General features: G+C 36.0%; 1 protein-coding gene across 5 annotated transcripts in view; it reads right to left on the bottom strand.

Annotated features, from left to right (window-relative positions):
- Nucleotides 1-21770, bottom strand: part of RCOR3 (REST corepressor 3) — a 52993-nt gene that overhangs the window by 25486 nt on the left and 5737 nt on the right. For 4 of the 5 annotated variants that reach the window (XM_081791894.1, XM_060643907.3, XM_060643908.3 and 1 more), the window contains exons 3-8: nt 17678-17755; nt 14999-15051; nt 12966-13127; nt 11416-11540; nt 10582-10660; nt 6-224 (exon numbers count right to left, since the gene is read on the bottom strand). In XM_081791894.1, coding sequence (XP_081648020.1) covers nt 6-224; nt 10582-10660; nt 11416-11540; nt 12966-13127; nt 14999-15051; nt 17678-17755 — 716 coding nt within the window. Of the gene's footprint in view, nt 1-5; nt 225-10581; nt 10661-11415; nt 11541-12965; nt 13128-14998; nt 15052-17125; nt 17309-17677; nt 17756-21770 lie in introns of those variants that run through there. The other variant, XM_060643912.3, reaches the window with a different exon arrangement.

Consider the following 21770-nt stretch of genomic DNA (forward strand, 5'->3'; position numbering starts at 1 on the left):
AATACCTGACGTTTTAAAGAGATCAGCTCCATGTCCAGTTGCCGCAGGATGGTGTTGGCTGCATTGGGACTACAGGAAACTGCTACCACATCCTCCTGGGTTAAATACATGCCCTTAGGTGGACGGCACTTGGAGCGCTGAGAGTGATGGCGGTGTTGTAAACTCTGATACTCTCTCCTTCCAAGTCCAATCTTGCTGGTTTGGACAGGCTGTTCAGTATTGCCCTAGAAGGATAAAGGTAGAGTAACAGGTTATTTTGTTTTCACACACAAATAACCTGAAAACAGTCTATTACTAGAAGTATCTGCTGCACTAAGTACACCTAAAAAAGACTTCTAACCCATTACATCACATATGAGTACACACGCAGCACTTACCAACGGGGGGAGAAAAAGTATACAACATAATGCATCCCTGACCCAATCTACTCAATAAAATGTTTGGTTTCCAGCCCAGAGGCCTATAGAGGACTATGAACAAATGAAAAAATAAGTTGGACTCTAAACTATTCTTGTTTGCTTCAAAATAGAATACCATTTCCCTCAGCAATAAAGGGCCAAAAAAGCTATAACTTATTAAGTGCAAAAGTATTTTAAGAAATTAAAAAGAAGCAAATTAGGAATTATGACAAGTGGCCAATAACATTTCATTCTCACTTTAAAGTTGTTGAAAGAGAAGTAGGCCCCTAAAGATTAAAAAGGACACAGAATTATCTTTTTATTTTTTTATTTAAAAAAATTGTTTTAATGTTTATTTTATTTTTGAGAGAGAGAGAGAGAGAGAGACAGAGCATGAGTGGGGGAGGAGCAGAGAGAGAGGGAGACACAGAATCCAAAGCAGGCTCCAGGCTCTGAGCTGTCAGCACAGAGCTCGACGCGGGGCTCGAACCCATGAACCGTGAGATCATGACCTGAGCCGAAGTCGGATGCTTAACCGACAGAGCCACCCAGGCACCCCTCTTATTTTTTTAAATGTTTGTTTATTTTTGAGAGAGCGAGCGAGTGAGCATAAGTGGGGGAGGGGCAGAGAGAGAGAGGGGGACACAGAATCCGAAGCAGGCTCCAGGCTCTGAGCTGTCAGCACAGAGCCCAACGCAGGACTCGAACTCAGAACCATGAGATAATGACCTGAGCCAAAGTCGGACACTTAACTGACTAAGCCACCCAGGTGCCCCAACACAGAATTATCTTAAACTTGACATTTCTAAACTCTAAATCTATTTATCTGTGAATAAAATATGATGTGAATTTGTATTTTGGAAGAGGTTAAGACAGTCCTAATAATAATGACCATGAAATGTTAAGTAGGATTTCATTGTTACTTTCAATATTCTTAAAGTGTGACATAAAAATACAATGTTATTCTGTGCTTCTGAGACAGGAATCCATTTGAAACTGCCCATTAGGTTGAATGGCACCTAATTTCAACTGAACAGATTTAATACTCCAATTCTTTAGAAAAGGAATCCAAGGGGATAAGTGAGTATACAGGAGCTGGCACTTGCCTAACACCCATGCTTCAATGGACAACAGGTGTCTCACACTGGGGGACATCTACGCGGCTCAGTTGGTTAAGGGTCAGACTTCAGCTCAGGTAATGATGTCACTGTGAGTTTGAGCCCTGATCCGGCTATGTGCTCTTGATGCAGACCCTGCTTTGGATCCTCTGTCTCCCTCTCTCTCTGCCCCTCCCTTACACTCTCTCTCTCTTAAAAATAAATAAATTAGAAAGAGAGAGAGAGAAAGAAAGAAAGGGCCTCAGGTTGGTAGGGCCTTCAGACATTTAGCAAAAACAAATGCAAAGTGTCTCTAGAAGAATGCATTTTATTTATTTTTTCTTAAAGTTTATTTATTTTGAGAGAGAGAGCATCCATGTGCATGTGGGGGAAGGGCAGAGAGAGAGAGAAAGAGAATCCCAAGTGGGCTCCGTGCTGTGGAGCTTAAATTCACAAATCCGTGAGATCATGACCTGAGCTGAAACCAAGAGTCGGATGCTTAACCAACTGAGCCAACCAGGTACCCCTTAGAAGAATGAATTTTAAACCCACGTCTCAAAAGTTTTCCACAAGTATGTTCCAAGGAAAATGAGCTCTCAACCACAAACTGCAAACAAGTCCCATGAGTGACAGACAGCGGAACAAAAGAATTAGATCTGCAAAGATTGAAGATATTAGAATTACTGGATAAAGAAAATACAATGTGTTACATGTGCGTAAAGAAATAAATGACAGAATTGAAAATATGGAACATTCTTTTATGAGTCTATCAGAACTGACTAAGCAGATATGCAAAAGAACTGAATAGAACATCTAGAAATAAAAAAAAAAAATAGTATAAAGAAGATTAGAAATTCCTTGATTAGAAACTCAGAAAATTAGACAGAGCTCAGAAGAACAGCAGCAACTGCACACATGTAAAAATGACCATAATGCAGTACAGAAATATGGAAAGACAAAAAGATGGAAAATGAGATGGTTAAGAGACATGTTAAAGTCCATTAAAATGATTCCCAAAGGAAAGAATAGGGAGAATGAGGAAGACATAATATTCAAAGAGGCAACCAGTGAGAATTTTACAGAACTTAAGACATAGGATTCAGGAAATACAATGAATCCAAAACAAGTTTACAAACAAAAACAAACAAAACAAAACAAAACAAAAAACAACAAAAACACCAACAACAAAAAACCCCAGCTCCACACAGATACATTAAAGTGAAACACCACTGGGGTGCCTGGGTGGCTCAGTTGGTTAAGTGTCCGACTTCGACTCAGGTCATGATCACCCGGTTGACAAGTTCAAGCTCTGTGCTGACAGCTCAAAGCCTGGAGCCTGCTTTGGATCTATGTCTCCCTCTCTCTGTCTGACCCTCCCTGCTCACACTCTGTCTCTCTCTCAAAAATAAACATTAAAAAAAAAAAAAGTGAAACACCGTTAAAGACAAAGTAGACGTGTGCCTGTGTGGCTCAGTCAGTTAAGCATCCGACTTCAGCTCAGGTCATGATCTCACAGTGTGAGTTTGAGCCCCACATCAGGCTCCGTACTGGTGGTGTGGAGCCTGCTTGGGATTTCTCTCTCTGCCTTCTCCCATACCACACACGTGCCCGTGTTCTCTCTCTCTCTCTCAAAATAAACTTAAAAAAAAAAAAAAAAAAAAAAAAAAAGACAAAGAAGAGACCATAAAGACAGAGAAAAAGACAAATTACCTCCAAAGGAATGATAATTAGCCTGACAGCAGACTTCTCTGCAGGAACAATAGAAATGAGAAGCAGTAGAATATTACATTCAAATAATTAACTGTCAACCTAGGAGTCTAATCCCGGCAAAACCAGGGTTTCAAGAACAAGAGAGATATAGACATTGTAGACATACCAAAACTAACTGTGTTTATAAGTAACAGATTCTCACAAATTTAACTTGTAGAAGATACATACACTTCAGGACAAGGGGAAATGATTTTTGAAGAAATGTCTAAAATTCAAGAAAGAATAATGAGTAAATTTTAAACACGTGTATAAATGTAAATAAAGAACAACTATATGAGATTTTAAAAAACAAGATGTAACTTAAATTAGACAAAAATAGCATATAAATGAGGAGGGTAGTGAATAAAGTCAAAGCATTCTAAGGGTCTTGTATTAATCAAAAAGTCATTAATTTAGATTTTAAGTTAAATATGCAGGAGAGTGTCTGGGTGGCTCAGTCAGTTAAGCGTCTGACTCTTGGTCTCAGCCCAGGTCTTGATCTCAGGGTCTTGAGTTCAAGCCCTGCATTGGGCTTCACACTGAGTGTGTAGCCTATTTCAAAAAACAAAAACCAAAAAAGTTAAACCAAAAAGTTAAACATGCAGGAAAATTTTCCAGGGTACACAATAAGAATAGAAATATAGAAACATCCCAAACTAGCAGAGACTAAAAAAAATGGAACAGAAATTGCAGTCTTAATGCCAAAAAAACAAACAAACAAACAAAAAAAAACAAGCCATGAAGGAAGAGAAACAAAACTAGAAAAAACAAGACAAAAGGTAAGAACAAGAAAGAACAAAAATACACATAGATCAGTGATTCACAGAGGACACTGTTGAAATGCTGAAAGAAAATAATAGAGATATACCAGGTAAATACTTAATAAATGAAAGATACCAGGCAAAATAATCTTTAAAGCAGAACACATTACAAGAGATGAAAGGGTCATTACATATTGATAAAAGGCTCAATTCAACAGCAAGATAAAATAATTCTAGACTTCTATGCACCTAATAATAGCTTCAAAACATAAAATATCACAAAAACATCACTTCTCAATTAATTGATCAGTAAGCAGATAACAAAAACCATGCTAGCAAGGAAGCAAGCAGTAAGAGAACATAGACTTCAAGCACAGAACGGACAAGCTACAATTAATAGACACAGACAGAATCCTGTAACCAAAAGGGTATATATTCTTCTCAAGCACATAAGGAAAAACATTTCTGAAAATCCCATATTTTAAACCTGGAGGTTTCAAAACATGTCATCAAAATTCTCAACATTCCAGTCACTGAGAAGTGGGGATCTATATCCTCTCCCCTCGATTCTGGATCAACTTCAGTAACTCACTTATAACCCACAGAAGTGATGCTGAATAACTTCCAAGGCTAGGCCAGAAATGGCTGGGTAGCTTCCACTTAGTGCTTTTGGGATGAATGCTTTGGAGAAAACAAGCCCATGGTAAAAAGCCAGATCACTCAGATCACTCACGGGCCATCAGGCTAGAGAGGAATGCCAGCTGACAGCTAGCATATCAACTACCAGTCATGTGAGCAAGTCGAAAACCTTCAATTATACTCTAGTCGATGCTGAAACATAAAAACCATGCCCTCTACAATTAGGAATAAGGTAAAAACATTTGTTATCATAATGTTCTTTTCAACATAATAATGGTGAACCTAGCCAGTTCAATAAGGGAAGAAATTAAAAGGTAGGTAAGAATTGAAAAGAAATAAAACTGCTATCATTTTCAGATAACATAAATACCTTTGTAGGAAATGTAAACTTATCTACAAATAAATTACACAAAAGTTTCATCTCTCCCTATTTGTATATCTCCACTTCTATATGTAGATTCAAAGGAATATCTAATATGGCTTTTCTAGGAATTGTTAAGCCTCAAGAGCAAAAGTCAAAGAACTTACTCTTTTTGTTTTATTTAGTTTTGAGAGAGATTGAGATCCTGCACAAAAGCAGGGGAGAGGCAAAAAGAGAGGAACACAGAGGATCTGAACACCAAGCAGTGGGACTTAACCTATCAGCTAACAAGACTTATTATAAAGATATAGTAATTAAGACATTGTGGGACGGGGGATATTTAAGTGACAAGAGGAGCAGACTAGACAGCCATGTATATACAAAACCTCATATATGATAAAGCTGAGACTGCAGACCAATTAAAAGAGATAAACTCACTTCTATATTAGAAAACAAAAATAACAATGGATTTCTACCTCACAACATGAACAAAACTAAATTACTAACAGATCAAGGACTTAAGTGTAAAAAGCAAAACTTTAAAATTTGAAGAATATAAACGAACATTGAAATTTGAATATTTACACGCTTCTGACAAAATAGGTGTTCACCAAAACATGTAAAGAGAGTTAAAAGATAAACCACAAACTGCTAAAAGATATTGCAACATGCTTAACTAAAGGATTAGTATCCAAAATACATAAAGAATTCAATATGAAAGAAAACTTTCATATTCTGTCTTAAAAGACAAAAACCCAACAGAAAAGAAGATAAAAAACAAACACAAATAGCATTTTTTCTAAAAAAGACACAATAGACAGAAAAATATTCAGTGTCATTAGTAATCTGATGAAATTGAGAAGACAACACCATTTCATATTACCATATCTGTAACATTTTATAAGTGATTATGTCACATATTGGCAAGTGGCTAATAAGTACCCTATGGCCCAAAAGAAATACAACTGAACTTGAACAATGTAGGGGATGGGTGCACTGACCTTCCTTGTAGTCGAAAATCTGTATGTAACCTTTAACTCCCCCAAAACTTAACTACTACTAATAGCCTACTGTTGACCAGAGCCTTATTGACAATACAATTAACACATGTTTTGTATGTTGTATATGTTATACACTGCATTCTTAAAATAAACTTGGCTAGAAAAAAGAAAATGTTATGAAGAAAATAAACCTTACAGTACTGGATTTATTGAAAACATCTGCATGTAAGTGGACCCACAGAGTTCAAAACCCATGTTGTTCAAGGGTTGACTGTACATCAAATGTGGAAAATGGTTTGCCATTACCCAGTAAAGTTGAACATGGTTATACCCTAGAATAATTCCATTCCAAATACTGCTAGGGTATTACTTACTCCGTCAAGTCACTGGTGGCATTTTGGTGGGAAAAATCTGTGCTGTGCATTGCAGGAGAGCTGGTGGGCATGCCTTTCCCACCACATACCGGCAGTGCTCTACAATCATCGTAATAGCGAAAACCCTCCATAATTTCTACATGCCCCTTATGGTTGCAATATTAAAACCTGCTAAACCTGAGAAGCTCTGTTCCAAAAGAACACTTTAAAAAAAATTTTTTTTAAGTGTTTATTTTTTGAGAGAGACAGAGCATGTGGGGGGGAGGGGCAGAGAGAGAGGGAGACACAGAATCTGAAACAGGTTCCAGGCTCTGAGCTATCAGCAGAGCTAGGCAGGTTTGGGAAGAAAGAGAATTCCAGAAAAAGAGAGAACCAACATAACCACAGGACAAAAGCCAGGGAACTAAAAAACTTATCTAAAAACACTGCTAGTAATTTGAAATATGTGGGGTGGGGTAGGGAATGCCTCACTGGAGAGCTTTGTGTTTTATCCTAATCCTACAAAGCCATGAAAAGGTTGCCAGCAGTAAATTTGGTTTTCAAAAGATTGCTTCAGTAATAGGGTTAAAGAACAGACTGGAAGGGGTGGTGGGAAGAGTCTGGAAGCAAGGAGAGAAGACAGAACATTCCAGTAATTCAAAGAGATGAAAACCTGAAAATAAGGCAATGGCATACAACATAAAGAAAAGGACAAAATTTATACTTGAAAGAAAAAAATTAAAAACAATGACAAAACAAACAGAATTGAGAAAGTATAGAATAGTATAGTTTAAAATAGTAACTGAAAAAGAAAAAAAGTCACCAAAATTGAGACACAACAGTTTAAAAAGTAGACAAGAATCGCGGAATCGTGTTACAAAAATCAAAGAACAGATTTTCAGGAAGAAGGGAGGGGTGAGTTACTTGAAATGATAAAGAAAGCACAAGTAGAATACAATGAACAATCAATCACTGGATATGGCAGTTAGGTCACTGATGACCTCTGTCCATAGTTTCAGTGAAGTGAAAAGACAGAAGCCTGACTGAAGCAAAGTCAAGAGTGAAGTAGTATTAAGGAGGAGAGTTTCTTCTAGACTAGTAGAGAGATACTTATGCTTTTCTATTATTTTTTACTTTAGTGAGAGCGAGCGAGCGAGTGCACACAAGCAGGGGAGAAGAGCAGGAGAGAGAGAGAGAGAGAGAGAGAGAGAGAGAGAGAGAGAGAGAATCCAAAGCAGGCTCCACACTCAGTACAGAGTCTGATGTGGGGTGTGGTTGTGGTGGGGCTCGATCTCATGACCTCAAAATTGTGACCTGAGCTGAAATCAAGAGTCAGATTCTTAACCAACCAACAGAGTCACCCAGGCACCCCAAGATAGTTATGCTTTTAAACAGAAGACCTGGATATACTTTTGAACTGCAATGAAAAAGCTGAGGGGCATCTGGGTGGCTCAGTTGGTTGAGCATCAGAGTTCAGCTCAGGTCATGATCTCACAGCTCGTTGAGTTCGAGCCCCATATTGGGCTCTGTGTTGACAGCTCAGAGCCTGGAGCCTGCTTCAGATTCTGTGTCTCCCTCTCTCTCTGCCTCTTCTCCACTCACGCTCTCTCTCTCAAAAATAAACATTAAAAAAATTTAAAAAAAAAAGAGAAAAGGCTGAAAATATGGCATAGAGAGGGATAACTAATGGGAAAAGTTCTAGATGTGACATGAAAGGATAGACGGGATCAAACAAGCAATGGAATTATATAGCACAAGGGAAGGGACCTTTGTTACTGTGTGAGACAGGCATTTAGGCAGACTTCATTCAGTAAACGTTCCTGATATCATTTCATACTGACAGATCTGTAACATTTTTTTAAAGTCTGATCACCTCAAATACTGACAAAGAAGTGGACAATGAGTACTGTGTAAAGTGCTAGGAGATACAAGATACACAATGTAACTCAGTCCCTGACTTCAAAAACTTTGCTGGAATGTAAGGGAGCTCCTGCTTGATATTTTCTCTGTGGAGTAGGTGAAGTTCTCTGCTGAGATTTTGGGCGGGGGAGAAGCGGTAGATGATGTATACAGAAAACCAGCAACTTTTATTCAGGATTTATTATGTCCTGGGTACTCTAAGTGATTCTATACATATTACCTCTCTGATTCCCAGAACAATTCTTATTTTCATTTTACCAATGGAAAACCTGGAGGCTGAGAGGTTAAAAACAGGCATTAAGGACTACACAGAGACCTGAAGCTATTTTTTCTAAGTAGCAACAATTTACATGATTGTGCCATGTTCTCCTGCTGTGCCTCTCAGACCAAGAACAGCAACTGATGAAGCAGTGTGGGTTTACAGGGTTAGGGTAGGTATGCAAAATAGGGACATGGGGACTTAAAGATACTAGGAAGAGAGCAATTTAAGTAGTTGATCCTTGGGTCTATAGCTCAGGGAAACAAGGCAGACTTGGAAAAAAATTAAGGAATCAAGTAATTTGAAAACATTTAGCAGTAGTAAGAAAATTAGTTACATATCAAATTGAGGCAAGAGTAGGATCCTTAAGTTGTCACTGATGAGAATTTAAGATGATGGCCAAGGGGGGCGCCTGCGTGGCTCAGTCGGTTAAGCGGCTGACTTCGGCTCAGGTCACGATCTCGCGGTCCGTGAGTTCGAGCCCCGCGTCGGGCTCTGTGCTGACAGCTCAGAGCCTGGAGCCCGTTTCAGATTCTGTGTCTCCCTCTCTCTCTGACCCTCCCCCGTTCATGCTCTGTCTCTCTCTGTCTCAAAAATAAATAAACGTTAAAAAAAAAAAAAAAAAAATTAAGATGATGGCCAAGGGCCAGGATAGGCCACGGCAGTGAGTTCCTTAAGAGGAATAGGGGTCATTAAACAGGATGAGGTCACATTTTGTCTCCCAATTTCAGTTTCACCATTCCACAACTGTCTATAACACAATCTTTTACCCTTCAATATTGGGTCTATTTTGTACCATTACATAATTCCTTGCTTTTATAAATGAGTGTGTATAACAATTTAGCCTTTGCTTAGTAACTTTAAGTCATCATTATTATCATTTTGAGGAATATGGGTGCTTTTCTAGCTGGGGATTCTTCCATCTCTTCCTTTGAGGCCGCTTTTAAGTTTTACTGCTATCAGTATACCACTACTACAGACAGTCCCCAATTTATGATGGTTCCAGTTACAATTTTTCAACTTTACGATGGTGTGAAAGCCACAGGCATTCAACAAAAACTGGACTTCGGATGCTCCTTTTCCCGAGCTAGTAATACGCAGTATGATGCTCTCTCGTGATGCCGGGCAGTGGCAGTGAGCTGCAGCTCCCAGCCACCCACGCAATCACGAGGGTAAACAACTGATTCACTGACAGCCATTCTATTTTGTCCTTTTGGTACAGTATTCAATTACATGAAATATTCAACACTATATTATAAAATAGGCTCTGTACTAGATAATTTTGCCCAACTGTAGGCTAATGTATGTTCTGAGCATGTTTAAGTTAGGCTAGGCTAAGGGATACTATTCGCTAGATCAGGTGTATTAAATTTCATTTTTGACTTCAATATTTTCAACTTACAATGAGTTTATTGGGATGTAACCCCATTATAGACTGAGAAAGATCTGTAATTTCTAATTTGCTATAACATGGAACAAAAAAAGTATTTTCAAGAAAAACTGTGTAACAAAACCAGAAAGCGTAATTTTACGCTATACTATACTCATATTATATCATCTGAGGGTGGTTTTCTTTTCTCTGGATTAAAGACTAGGGATTGTGGCAGGGCTTTTACACTTCTAAGTGGATGAGATAACCCAGCAATTTTTTTTTTTTTTTTAATTTACTTATTGTAAGAGAGTGTGCACAGAGGAGGGGCAGAGAGCAGGAGAGAGAGAATCCCAAGCAGGCTCCTTGCTGCCAGCACAGAGCCTGACGCAGGGCTCGATTTCACCACCACAAGATCATGACCTGAGCCAAAACCAAGAGTGGCATGCTTAACTGACCGAGCCACAAGGTGTCCCCCCCGCCAACAATTATTTAAACTATTGGCTAACTAGGAGTTCTAGATATTACTTTTTTTTTTTCAAAAACCTCTAACACTGAAACTTACTACTTCCTATGCCATTATATAAAAATGTTTTCCTTAACATGAAATACGATTCATTCTTTTTTGCATGGATTTGTAGAACAACTATAAGCACTCTAATGATCATCATTACCTCTTTCTTGGCTTCTTTTTTTGGATCATAATCACTATCATTTCCATCCATTGGGTGTGTTTCTTCCACATCATCATCGCTGAGAAGAAACAAAGATCAGTAAACTTAATTCTATTTTTATTCTATTCCAGGGCTCTTATCAAATTGCAATACACCTTGCCAATAATCTCACTAAATATTCCCCAACAAAACATGAGCTGTCTTTGGGAAGATGAGCTTCTATAATTTAAATTTCTGTAGTATTTGGAAACATTGATCCTTTTGGGCACATATAATCATTTTAGCAAACATTTCTACCTAAAAAGCAGAGACCCAATAGGAAAAATATTTAGAAAGAGTATCATTGGGAAAGAGAACACATATATTAATTTGATATAATACTCATGATTTCAGTTCTCCAGTTGGAGGATAAAGACAAACACCAGGAAGCAAAATGATTTTATATCACCAGAAAGTGGTGAAATAATGTGGATTTCAATTACTCAGGTTACTGTACTCAGGCAAGCCATGTTCTAGAGAATACACTTCTTAATGTATTCTAAAATATGTATTGAATACAGCAATACTAAAAGAAAGCCATCATGAGTACAGTTAAACACAGCTCCAATATAACTCAGCTGCAAGTTTGCTGGCTATGACTAACAGTGAAAGAGTTGCAGAAAGTTCTTGTTCTTAAGACTTCTGATCACTCAGCTCTTCCTGTCAGAGCAGAAACATGAATGTAAGGTTAAAAAGTATTTACAATGTGTTGTGATAATTTTTCTGCCTTGGGAAATGTAAGCAATCCAATCCAATGTCCCTAGCAATATAACTATATAAAAGCATCCAACCTACCTGTCACCCTGATTATGTCTATTGGCTAGTTTACGAGCCTGGCGATCCATCAAGCTTGTCCTAGATCGGGTTTTTTTCCAGGAATAGTAATATTTTACAAGGCTAGCAATTGTCTTATCTGGAAGCTTGAAAAAAAAATCATGTCAATATCAGCAAGTTTAATTCATAAACTGATTAACAGAATGAATAATATTTCTGATATTATTCTTTGATACTTAAAGTGATAGATGAAAAATATTTTCATGGGTACCTTTATGAATTATAGAACTAAAAAGTGCTGTTACAGTCACAGGAAACCGTCACACCTGTGTCACTGACATTTCTGAATGACTATTCCTATTTGTTCTGAGGGGGGAGGGGAGAGAAGAATGTCACAAACTAACATGGTAACAATGCACCTAGATGTCCCCCAGTCTGATGTTAGCATTTCATACATATTTCCCTTAAAGAGTTACTTTTTCCCTCCTCTATAAATTGGAATTTTTAAATTGATACATAATTAATATACCAGGAAATTCACCCATTTAAAGTTTACAATTCAGTGGTTTCTAGTATATTTGCTAAGTTATGCAACCATCACTCTTCAATTCCAGACATTTCCATAACTTCAAAAAGAAACCCCATACCCACTAGCAGTTACTCCTTGGTCTTCTCTTATCCCAGTCTCTGGCAACTAGTAATCTACTTCCCGTCTCTATGGATTTTCCTATTTTGGACCTTTCATATAAATGGAATCATACAATATGTGACCTTTTATATCTGGCTTCTGTCACTTATCATTAATGTTTTCAAGAAAAGCTATTCAATTCTTAACAATGAATTCTTTTAATCATTTTGTTTTAAATCCAGGTTTTAAGATGATAAATAATACAAACAGACTTTAGCTGCCAAATAAAGTCTTTGGGTATTAAAATGACTAACGATCATGCACTGATTTGTCATCCTAGCAAACAAGGATACGCACTCCCAATCAAAAAGGCTCTCTTCAGTTAATGGAACACACTTATATATATTTGTAAACATTATATAATTTTTCATCCATTCATCCATTAATGCAGCAACTTCTCAGGTTTATATTATTTTGACACCATACTAAAAATTTAAAAAATAGAAATAAAGCGTTTTTCTCCTTAAAAAAAAGCAACAGCACCTGTGCAATATTGAAATACAGAACTTTAAAAATTGATTTTCATATCCAAAGGAATATAAATTAGAAAATAAAATCCTAATGTTAAAAAATGAAACATTTAAAAATAAAATTGAAATTATGATTTTTTCCCTAGAACAAGCACATTTAATAACTCTATTACACATATATTTAAGCCAAAACAAAACATGACTTATAATGAAATAGCACATTAACTGTCATGCTTTAGAATGGCTGTAGAAAATAGGACCATAAGCAAGTATATAGGTATTTTAAATGTCAGATATTTTTAAAAATGGAAATTAGACTGAAAACTTTTTTGTATTTAATAATCAGAAAGTGTTTAATCATAGCATAAGATATCTTTCAGGTATGAAACACAGTAAAACCAAAATTACCATACCATTTGCTGAATCCTGTGAAAGCTTTTCCCATGAAAACTAAAGGCTTGTTCAAACAGGACTTTATCTTCCACTGTCCACTCATCCGGAAAGGGAGTGAAATTAGGGAGATCAGCAAGGGACTTCTCAATGTTATGTTTATGCCAGAACAACATGCCAAGTGCCTTTGAAGAGAAATCATTCCCCTTTGGTTTTAATGGACTTATGTTCCATCACACTTAAGAGAGTTAAACACAAATTAGGTTAAAATCTTAAGCCTAATACTTCAACTGAAAATACACTCACAGTTTGGGGCTTTTAATCAAGGATGCCCAGGTAGCAGACCTCATTTATTTATTTCTTTTAAAACAGGGCCTCAGAACAGTGAATGTTCTTACATACCACACTTGCTGCATAATCTAGGAAAAAGTGAGCTGAGGAGAGTGACTATAATTACTAAAGCAGGTTTGTAGGCTCATATCAAGACTCTGACCCACATTTACTCATTTGTCACTGTGTAGAGAAAAACATGCTATAAGGAAAAATATCTAGTAAATACGGGAATGAAACTATCAATCATAACACAAAACTAGAAGTGCTCAGTCAAAACATAGTCATGTTTTAAGTATTAACCTTTTAAAAGTATATCACCGGCTCAATAGTTCCAAGGAGTACCTCAATTGCAACCTTATTATTTACCATATATATTTCTTAAAGTTCTTCATTATCATAATATACACAAAAAATTTTTATGAGGCATATTAATAACTCCAATGACTTGTTTACCAAATCATAAGAAAGCATGAAATGGGTAATTTCTAACTATTGCACAACTTTCCCTTCTATGATTAAAGTAAGTCACAGACCTTTACCTTTACTATAAGGTACTAACACATTTCATTTTTTAAGAAGAGATATAGCAACTTTTTAAATAATGAGTTTTAAAATTAATTTTTGTACTTTGGTAATACTCCTTTAAAATGAATAAGAAAATTAACATATGTGCTGTCACATTTTCAAGGATTAATGCCTCAAACATTAAACAAAAAGTCAAGAATTAAAAACAAAATATATAATCAAAGGCTTCAAAATTCATAAAAAAGGTAACTACATTTAGATAAACATCTCGATTTCACAGAAATGATTTCTTAGTATTTAACCATGTTAGACTATAAAGTTAGTTCTCAAATAATACAGGTTATCAATAATTTATTTGTTTTACTATTAATTCTGATAAAGGTCATTCCAACAATTAGCTGAAGAGATTTAAAAATCTCTTAGTTCATTTTTAATTTTTCATATTCTTCATTCCCTCATTATTAGAGATAATGAACCATCTGCTATATAGATCTTTTATTTTTTTAAATTTTCTTTAAAGTTTATTTCTTTATTTTGGGAGACAGACAGACAGAGAGAGCAGGAAAGGGGCAGAGAGAGAGGAAGAGATAATCCCAAGCAGGCCTCGAAATGTCAGTGTGGACCATGAGATCGTGAGATCTCGTGAGATCGTGAGACCATGACCTGAGCCAAAACCAAGAGTCAGACGCTCAATCGACTGAGGTACCCAGGAGCCCTGTCCTTTTAAAGCTATCTGATTTTTAAAAATGTTCTTTATGAATTATTTTATTCAAAATTTAAAAGTCTTAAACATTTCTTTCAATAAAAAGTTTACCTTGTAGGTCTTTTAGATTAAAAGATCACAGAAAATTACCTGTACTCAATAAATAAATAAATAAATAAATAAATAAATAAATAAATAATTCCATTTTTTGGTAAACATTTGTCAGAGTCATCCTAAAGGCTTTCAGATACTTTTAGAACTCACAGTAGAGTAACAGACAGAAACAATGAAAGAAAAATGTTCAAGTCCTTGAGACAAATAGTGTTTATAAAAGCAAAATCCTTTATTCTGAAAGGTCAGACTTTGCTAGGACTTTTGTGGTATCTACAAAATTGGTTCAACTACACTTTCTTAGGACAGAAACAACCAGGAGATATTCTTTGGATTCAGCAAGTATTGAGGCAAGCTTTAATATCAGAACATTTCTCTACACACCTGTTCCACGTTGTAGCCATGTTTCTCTTTTGCAATTGCAATATATTCATCCACTGCAATGAAACAATATTATATAATTAATTATTCTTTACTTCATTTTCTCAGGTCTACATTTTTTAACAAAGTAAAAAAAAATTAGCTGAATTCATTTTCCATGAAGTCATTACAAAAAAAAAAAAAGACTTTTACTTCTAGGAACAGGATTAGAAGCTTACTTGGTTTAAAATTTTACCTACTATGATTTATAGCTATGATTATACAGCACGTATGTACTAAATGCAATGACATTACACAAGTATTTTTGTGTACAAAAAAGACCAATTGGTATGTAGTCTATAGAGCCTAATACATGTAAAATATTGGATAATTTCTTCATTTTCTGTTGCAATCTTTATTTGAAGAGACTTAGCTGTTTCAGATCCCACCTTGTAGTAAGAGTTGGCCCAAGTCTTTACCTTCCCCTTTCTGATCACTGTACAAAGGACAGTTTATGTATGGTTTTGCCAGCTATACATAATAACAACACATTTAAGTGTGCTTCAGTATCCCTAAATTTTCTTCAGCTCTTCCTGCAGGCCATATAGAAGGTGTCTAAATATTCCATTTTCATTCAACTTCCATATGTAATCAAGCCAACAGAATTACTTAGATAAGCACAGCTTCAATGATTATATACTAGGTATTTCAAGGCCTCATTGCTGAGACATCTGCCATTTCACATTCAGCAGGACTCGGTTTTATGTGAAATCCATATAGTCACTCCTGTTTGATCCTTTTTTAAGTATATTATATATTTTTTAATATATAAAATTCTCCTTTAGCATATTTGGAGAAGCAGAGGTTAAGAATTCTGATCCCAGAACAGCTAGTTTACCAGGGCTTGATTCTCAGCCTTGCTGCTAGCTTTTTGACTTTAGGCAATTAACTTGACCTTTTCGTACCTTAATTTCCTCACTTTAAAACAGTATCTTCTTCCTAGGATTAAATGAGCTAATATACATCAAATGCTTAGAATAACAACTGACATAATTTTAGGTACTTTATATGAGTTTGCTATTATTAGTAGTCAATATAATATAGCTTAATATATAAATAAGATATTATAACAATAATGTTGTTAGAATAACAACTATTTTTTATGGATGCTACTATATAGTTCCCTAGTGCAGGGATCCAAATATTGGTGCAGAAAACCCAAATATTATATTTCATTTAGAACTTCACATAGCATTAAAACACAAGACAGGTCTAAATACATGCTGATTAACTTTAACAAAAATGTCTTACAGTTCTATAAACAGAAGGCTAACCAATACCAGTTAACTTGTGGTTTTCAACCTGGGCTATGCATAGAATCAGTGAGGAAGCTTTTAAAAAGTAAGTCCAGACTCCACCCCTAAAGATTCTGATTTAATTGGTTTGAGATAGAGACTAGACATCAGTACTGTTTTTTAAAAGTTCCCCCAAACGACTCCAATGCAAAACGACTCCAGGGCTGAAAACCACTGCACTAGATGTTCAGTCTAGGACATTCTACATGGATACCACACAATCAGGATATGGTGGCTTTCTGAATTTTGTTTTCCACTTTGCTAAGAAATGCACCATTGTATAAAACACTGCTAAGACAGCAAAAGCCATTGATACCCTGATGCTCAGTTTATGAATGAAAACCTTTGCTTGTAATGAGAACTGAACCAGAGAAATCTGATAATCTCCTTCAGGTTTCTCAGTATACAGTCCCAGGCCAAATGTACAATTTTGTGTTTTCTGTTAAGAATGCCTCAAGGGCATGTAACTCCTAGATTACCAGCTAGACCTTTTTGTTGGTATTCCAAAGCTCTCAAATAGGAATTATCAGGTATGCAACATAATACTCGATTTTCCATTTTTAGTTCTCTTATTGCATCAATAAGTATGCTTAGCCTTATGCACATGATATATAAGACATCATTAATTTTCATGGGACTAAATAAACCATCATGGGACATCTTTAAGATTTAGCAAATATTTTTAAAAGACAAGCTTATTTTATAGCTGCAAGAATAACTGTGTGGTGGTTTTTGTTTGGGTTTTAACAAATTCAATGATAACTGAATGGAGGGGTGGGTATCTTAGTTTTGTTACCTGCACGTTTCCTATATCTGATGTGCCGCAAAGGATCAGGTCCGCTACATCACATTGAAGTCTAAAGCCACACCATGATTCAAGAAGTGCATGGTCAATGATCCAGAAGGTCTCCGTCCAGAAATGGAGAGCTCAAAGATGACCTGATTGATGGCTGCTGAAGTCAGTTCTTTCCCCTTTCCTCTTTAAAATGGTAATGATAGTGGGGTCTTTGAAGTTTGAAGGCATTTCTTTACAGCTCCATATACTGAGGAAAAGCCTGTGCAGATGTCTACATAGTAACTCCCTCCCCTGCTTGAGGATTTAAGCAGCAATGCCATCAGATCCTAGGTATTTTCAGTCTTCCTGGGACTGACACAAATTGGAACGATCAACCCACTATCTTTCAAAAGGAAAAACATTCTAATAGAACAACCTCCATCAAAACACAAAACAAAACAAAAGCAAACCGTTTTCTTACGAGAATCTAAGCAACCCAAAACAAATACAGGTTGGATTTTGAATTGGTTGATAGATCCCTATGGACATAACATTCAATTTCCGAAAACTTACATTTGGTATCTGGGATACTGTGATACGGAGACCATACAAGCATTCCTCCATTGTCTTTATCTGTGTATTTTGTAGCACCTGGGGAAAAAATTGATTACTTTAAATATGATGGATTTTATTTACATTCAAAATAAATATAAACAAAGCAAGCTTTATCTCTATTTTAGTATAGTACCTGCAAAAGGACAAAGAAAGTACAGGGAAACAGAAGGAAAACAGGCTCACATTAAATATACTAAATATTTCATTTATGGAATTGAAGAAAATTTCACAAACACTACAATTTACCCCCAATAAAGTTTACACTCTTTAAATTAAAAAAAAAAAAAAAACTTTCTTGAGTACATTATATAGCCCTAATTCTTGGCAGGTAATAAACCTGGTTTGATCTTCTGTACATTACTTAGGGATCATTAAAAACTCTTTTTTTTTTAAGTTTATTTATTTTTGAGAGAGAGAGAGCATGAGCGGGGAAGGGGCAGAGGGAGAGGGAGAGTATCCCAAGCAGGCTCCACAATGTCAGCAGACAGCCCAACAGGGGGCTGGATCCCGCAAACCACAAGATTATGACCTGAGCTGAAATCAAGAATTGGGCACTCAACTGACTGAGCCACCCAGGTGCCCCAATTCTGACTTTAAAAACTAGAGAATACATCAGGTGGTAACTTATTTCTGTTTTGCCCCATATCTAAATGGGCCAAGATTACCATAATTTAAAAATACTTATGCCTGCTTTTTAAGGTTTTTATTTAGTCTTATTCCTTGTGAATCTGCCAGCTATTCTTTTTCAGCATTAACTTCATTTATTACAGTTTATATTTATAAAAGTATGTACTCTGTGTAAGAGGAAAACAAAGTAAAAAACTGTAAAAGTTAATAATGCTGTTGAAATGTAACCTGAGAGTCTACCTCTAACGTAGATGCACGCCATTACTGTTTCTTATTTCTAATCTGTTATAATCTAAAAAGTCAGAAAAATCAAGCTCTATTGGAACTGCATGTAAATTAAGCACAGAATGGATGTAAGGCTGACACAGCTATCCCAATGCCAAGTACATGCCCGTGGGTTCTGTCTTTTAATTACTTGGTGGTCTTTTTCTGGCTTCTAATTCCTAGGTGCATTCAAGTTAATTAAAACCATCAAGAAATGAAGCATTGTTGCCACCTACTCACTTGAAGACTTGTGTATGAATATGTCATAACTGACTTTTATGAGGTGTTGATAGCTACCACCACTAATGGCAAGAATTCCAAAATTGTTCACATAAAACATTAACAGAATTCTCAGGTTCAACTGTAATCATTCATAAAGTTATAAGATATTTGGAATAAACAACATTCACTTCCAGGGGTAAAGAACTACTACTACAGTCTCAAACTAGAGAAGTTATCTATCCAACAATAATTTAATATAGTTCAGTAGTTTTCAATTTTTGGAGAATCATTACACATCACTACTGTATATTCAATCAACAAATTATAGTTAGAGAATGATATATGTGATATATATGAAGCTAAAATTGTTGAAAAAATATATGTGTTTTACTGTAAGGAAAAATTAAGGATGGAGAAATCTGAAATGAGGGAACACTACCAAAGTAGTAGAAAAACCATAATTACAAGTGAATCGAAAAGCAAAACCTACTGCATTTTGTCATAAAGGTCTTCAAAAAAAGGTTTTTTAAAAAATCTTTATTCATTTTTGAGAGAGAGAGACACACACACACAGAGTGCAAGCAGGGGAAGAGCACAGAGACAGGGAGACACAGAATCCAAAGCAGGCTCCAGGCTCCGAGCTGTCAGCACAGAGCCTGACGCGGGGCTCAATCCCACGAACTGTGAGATCATGACATGAGCCAAAGTTGGATGCTTACCCAACTGAGCCACCCAGGCATCCCTGTCAGGAGTATCTTTAATAAAAGAGGACAAAAATAAAAGCTGAAAATTTACAAAAATGCAAGTTAGAAGTACATTATGAAAAATTCATATTCAATGAAAACAAATTCCAGGTTTTTTAAAAAAAAGACTTCAAAAGTAAGATCTAAATTAAATTTCTAACCACATAAAATACAAACACAAAAGCAAAACAGGCAGCCACTTGATGGAAATAAAACAGACATGCTATCTAAGTGTTAGAAACCTTTTATCTACTGCTATTTCTAGTGAGTATTCTAAATTTCAAATCTTTAACATGGCACTGATCCTTTTTCACAATGGATTATGACAATAAGATAATTTAAATCCTACTTAATAGAATAAGGAATGCAACAAAGGTTTCCATAAGTCTCAAGTCTTAAGAGCACATCATGCTTAATATTTAAACATATTTCCTTGCATTTGATTCTTGCATTAAAGAAAATCTTAATTAAAATATCTTCCTGAAATGTCTCTCCTTACACAGATATAAACTTTTTTTTTTGTATTTTTCCCTATGAAGAATAACAGTTAAGTTTCCAAAAAAATTCTTAGCACTGTAATTAAGGGCCTGATCTGACAAAAACTGACATCCAAACTGTGAGGACTAACAGCTCTTCTAATATGGGGGTAGGGGGGTGGTGCTAATAAGGGAGAGTAATCATGTCTGGTAGTAGAGAATGCCTAATTAGGCATTTCACAATGTTCTTTTCCTAACCCTTGAACTAGACTTCACCATTTTCAATCATGTATGTGTCAACTAGGCTTAAGAGATGATTGATGTTCACAGGAAATGAGATATTTTAGCATAATGGTTAAGAGTGTAACCATTATACAGCCAGACTCCAAGTTTGAATCCAACCTCTGCCACTTCCTAGCTTTATCATCTTGGGGAAATTTATCTATGCTGTCTGTGCCTCAGTTTAAACTCTTCTTTAAAAACATGGATAATGAGGGTTGCCTGGGTGACTCAGTGAGTTAAGTGTCCGACATTGGCTCAGATCATTATCCCGTGGTATGAGTTCAAGCCCTACCTACATCAGGCTCTGTGCTGACAGTGCAGAGCCTGGAGCCTGCTTCATATTCTGTGTCTCCTTCTCTCTCTGCCTCTCCCTCCCCCTGCACTCTCTCTCTCAAAAATAAATAAAACATTAAAAAAAAAAAAGCCACGATGATGAGAGTACCTACTTCGTAGTATTATTTAAACATTAATGAATTATGGGGCACTTGAGTGGCTAAGTCAGTTAACCGTCTGACTTTGGCTCAGGTCATGATGTCATGGCTTGTGGGTTCAAGCCCCCATGTTGGGCTCTGTGCTGACAGCCCACAACCTGGAGCTTACTTTGGATTCTGTACCTCTCCTTCTCTTTCCCTGCCCCTCCACTGCTAGTGTTCTCTCTCTCTCTCTCAAAAATAAACTTAAAAAAAATTTACGAATTAATGTATGCAAAGTACCCAGCATCTAGTAAGCTTTACCTAGGACATTTCTAAGCATAAGTATATGCTTATTGAAAACAGTTCTTTCTTGAGTTCCCTTCTATCTCTGAAACGGGTTCTAGTCACCGTATCAATCAGATAACAACATAAATGAACACAAACAGCTGATGCCTTCTCTCACCAACCCCTTGAAAATGAGATTGGATAGCTGAAGTGACTAGCAACTCAGACCTGACTCCTCTCCTACAAAAGAAGAGGAGAAAGTAACTTGTATTATTAAAAACAATGTACCCCGCAGGATGCTTTGCATCCCATAAAGTTTTATCCTTTCCATTATAAAAGGTGAACAAAAATATTAAAAGGACATAAACTCAATGGTTATTTTTCTTTTATGTGTACTAATATTTAACATTGTATCCCCAAACTGTCTGGTACTCAGAAATAATACTGAGAATCAAACTTGACTCACCACAAAATAATCCAGTCTTAGAAGTATCCTATCTTCTAAAGAGATGAAAAAACAAATAGAAACCTAGACAGCAAGCTACCATCATGTAAAAAAACTATATAGTAGCAGGACAGTTCTGAAAACAAAATTATTAAACAGTTTTTAAAAGCATGAAACACTTAAAAACTTAATCCTTCTGAAATGTTTTAGATATCCTTAACTGCAGTTGATAAAGTACATTTATGAGACCAACTGGGAAAAACCAACAACTAAAAACCAAAGGTATAATTCTGA

The sequence above is a fragment of the Panthera onca genome, chromosome F1, assembly GCF_046562875.1.
Source record: "Panthera onca isolate mPanOnc1 chromosome F1, mPanOnc1 haplotype 2, whole genome shotgun sequence".
Taxonomy (NCBI): domain Eukaryota; kingdom Metazoa; phylum Chordata; class Mammalia; order Carnivora; family Felidae; genus Panthera; species Panthera onca.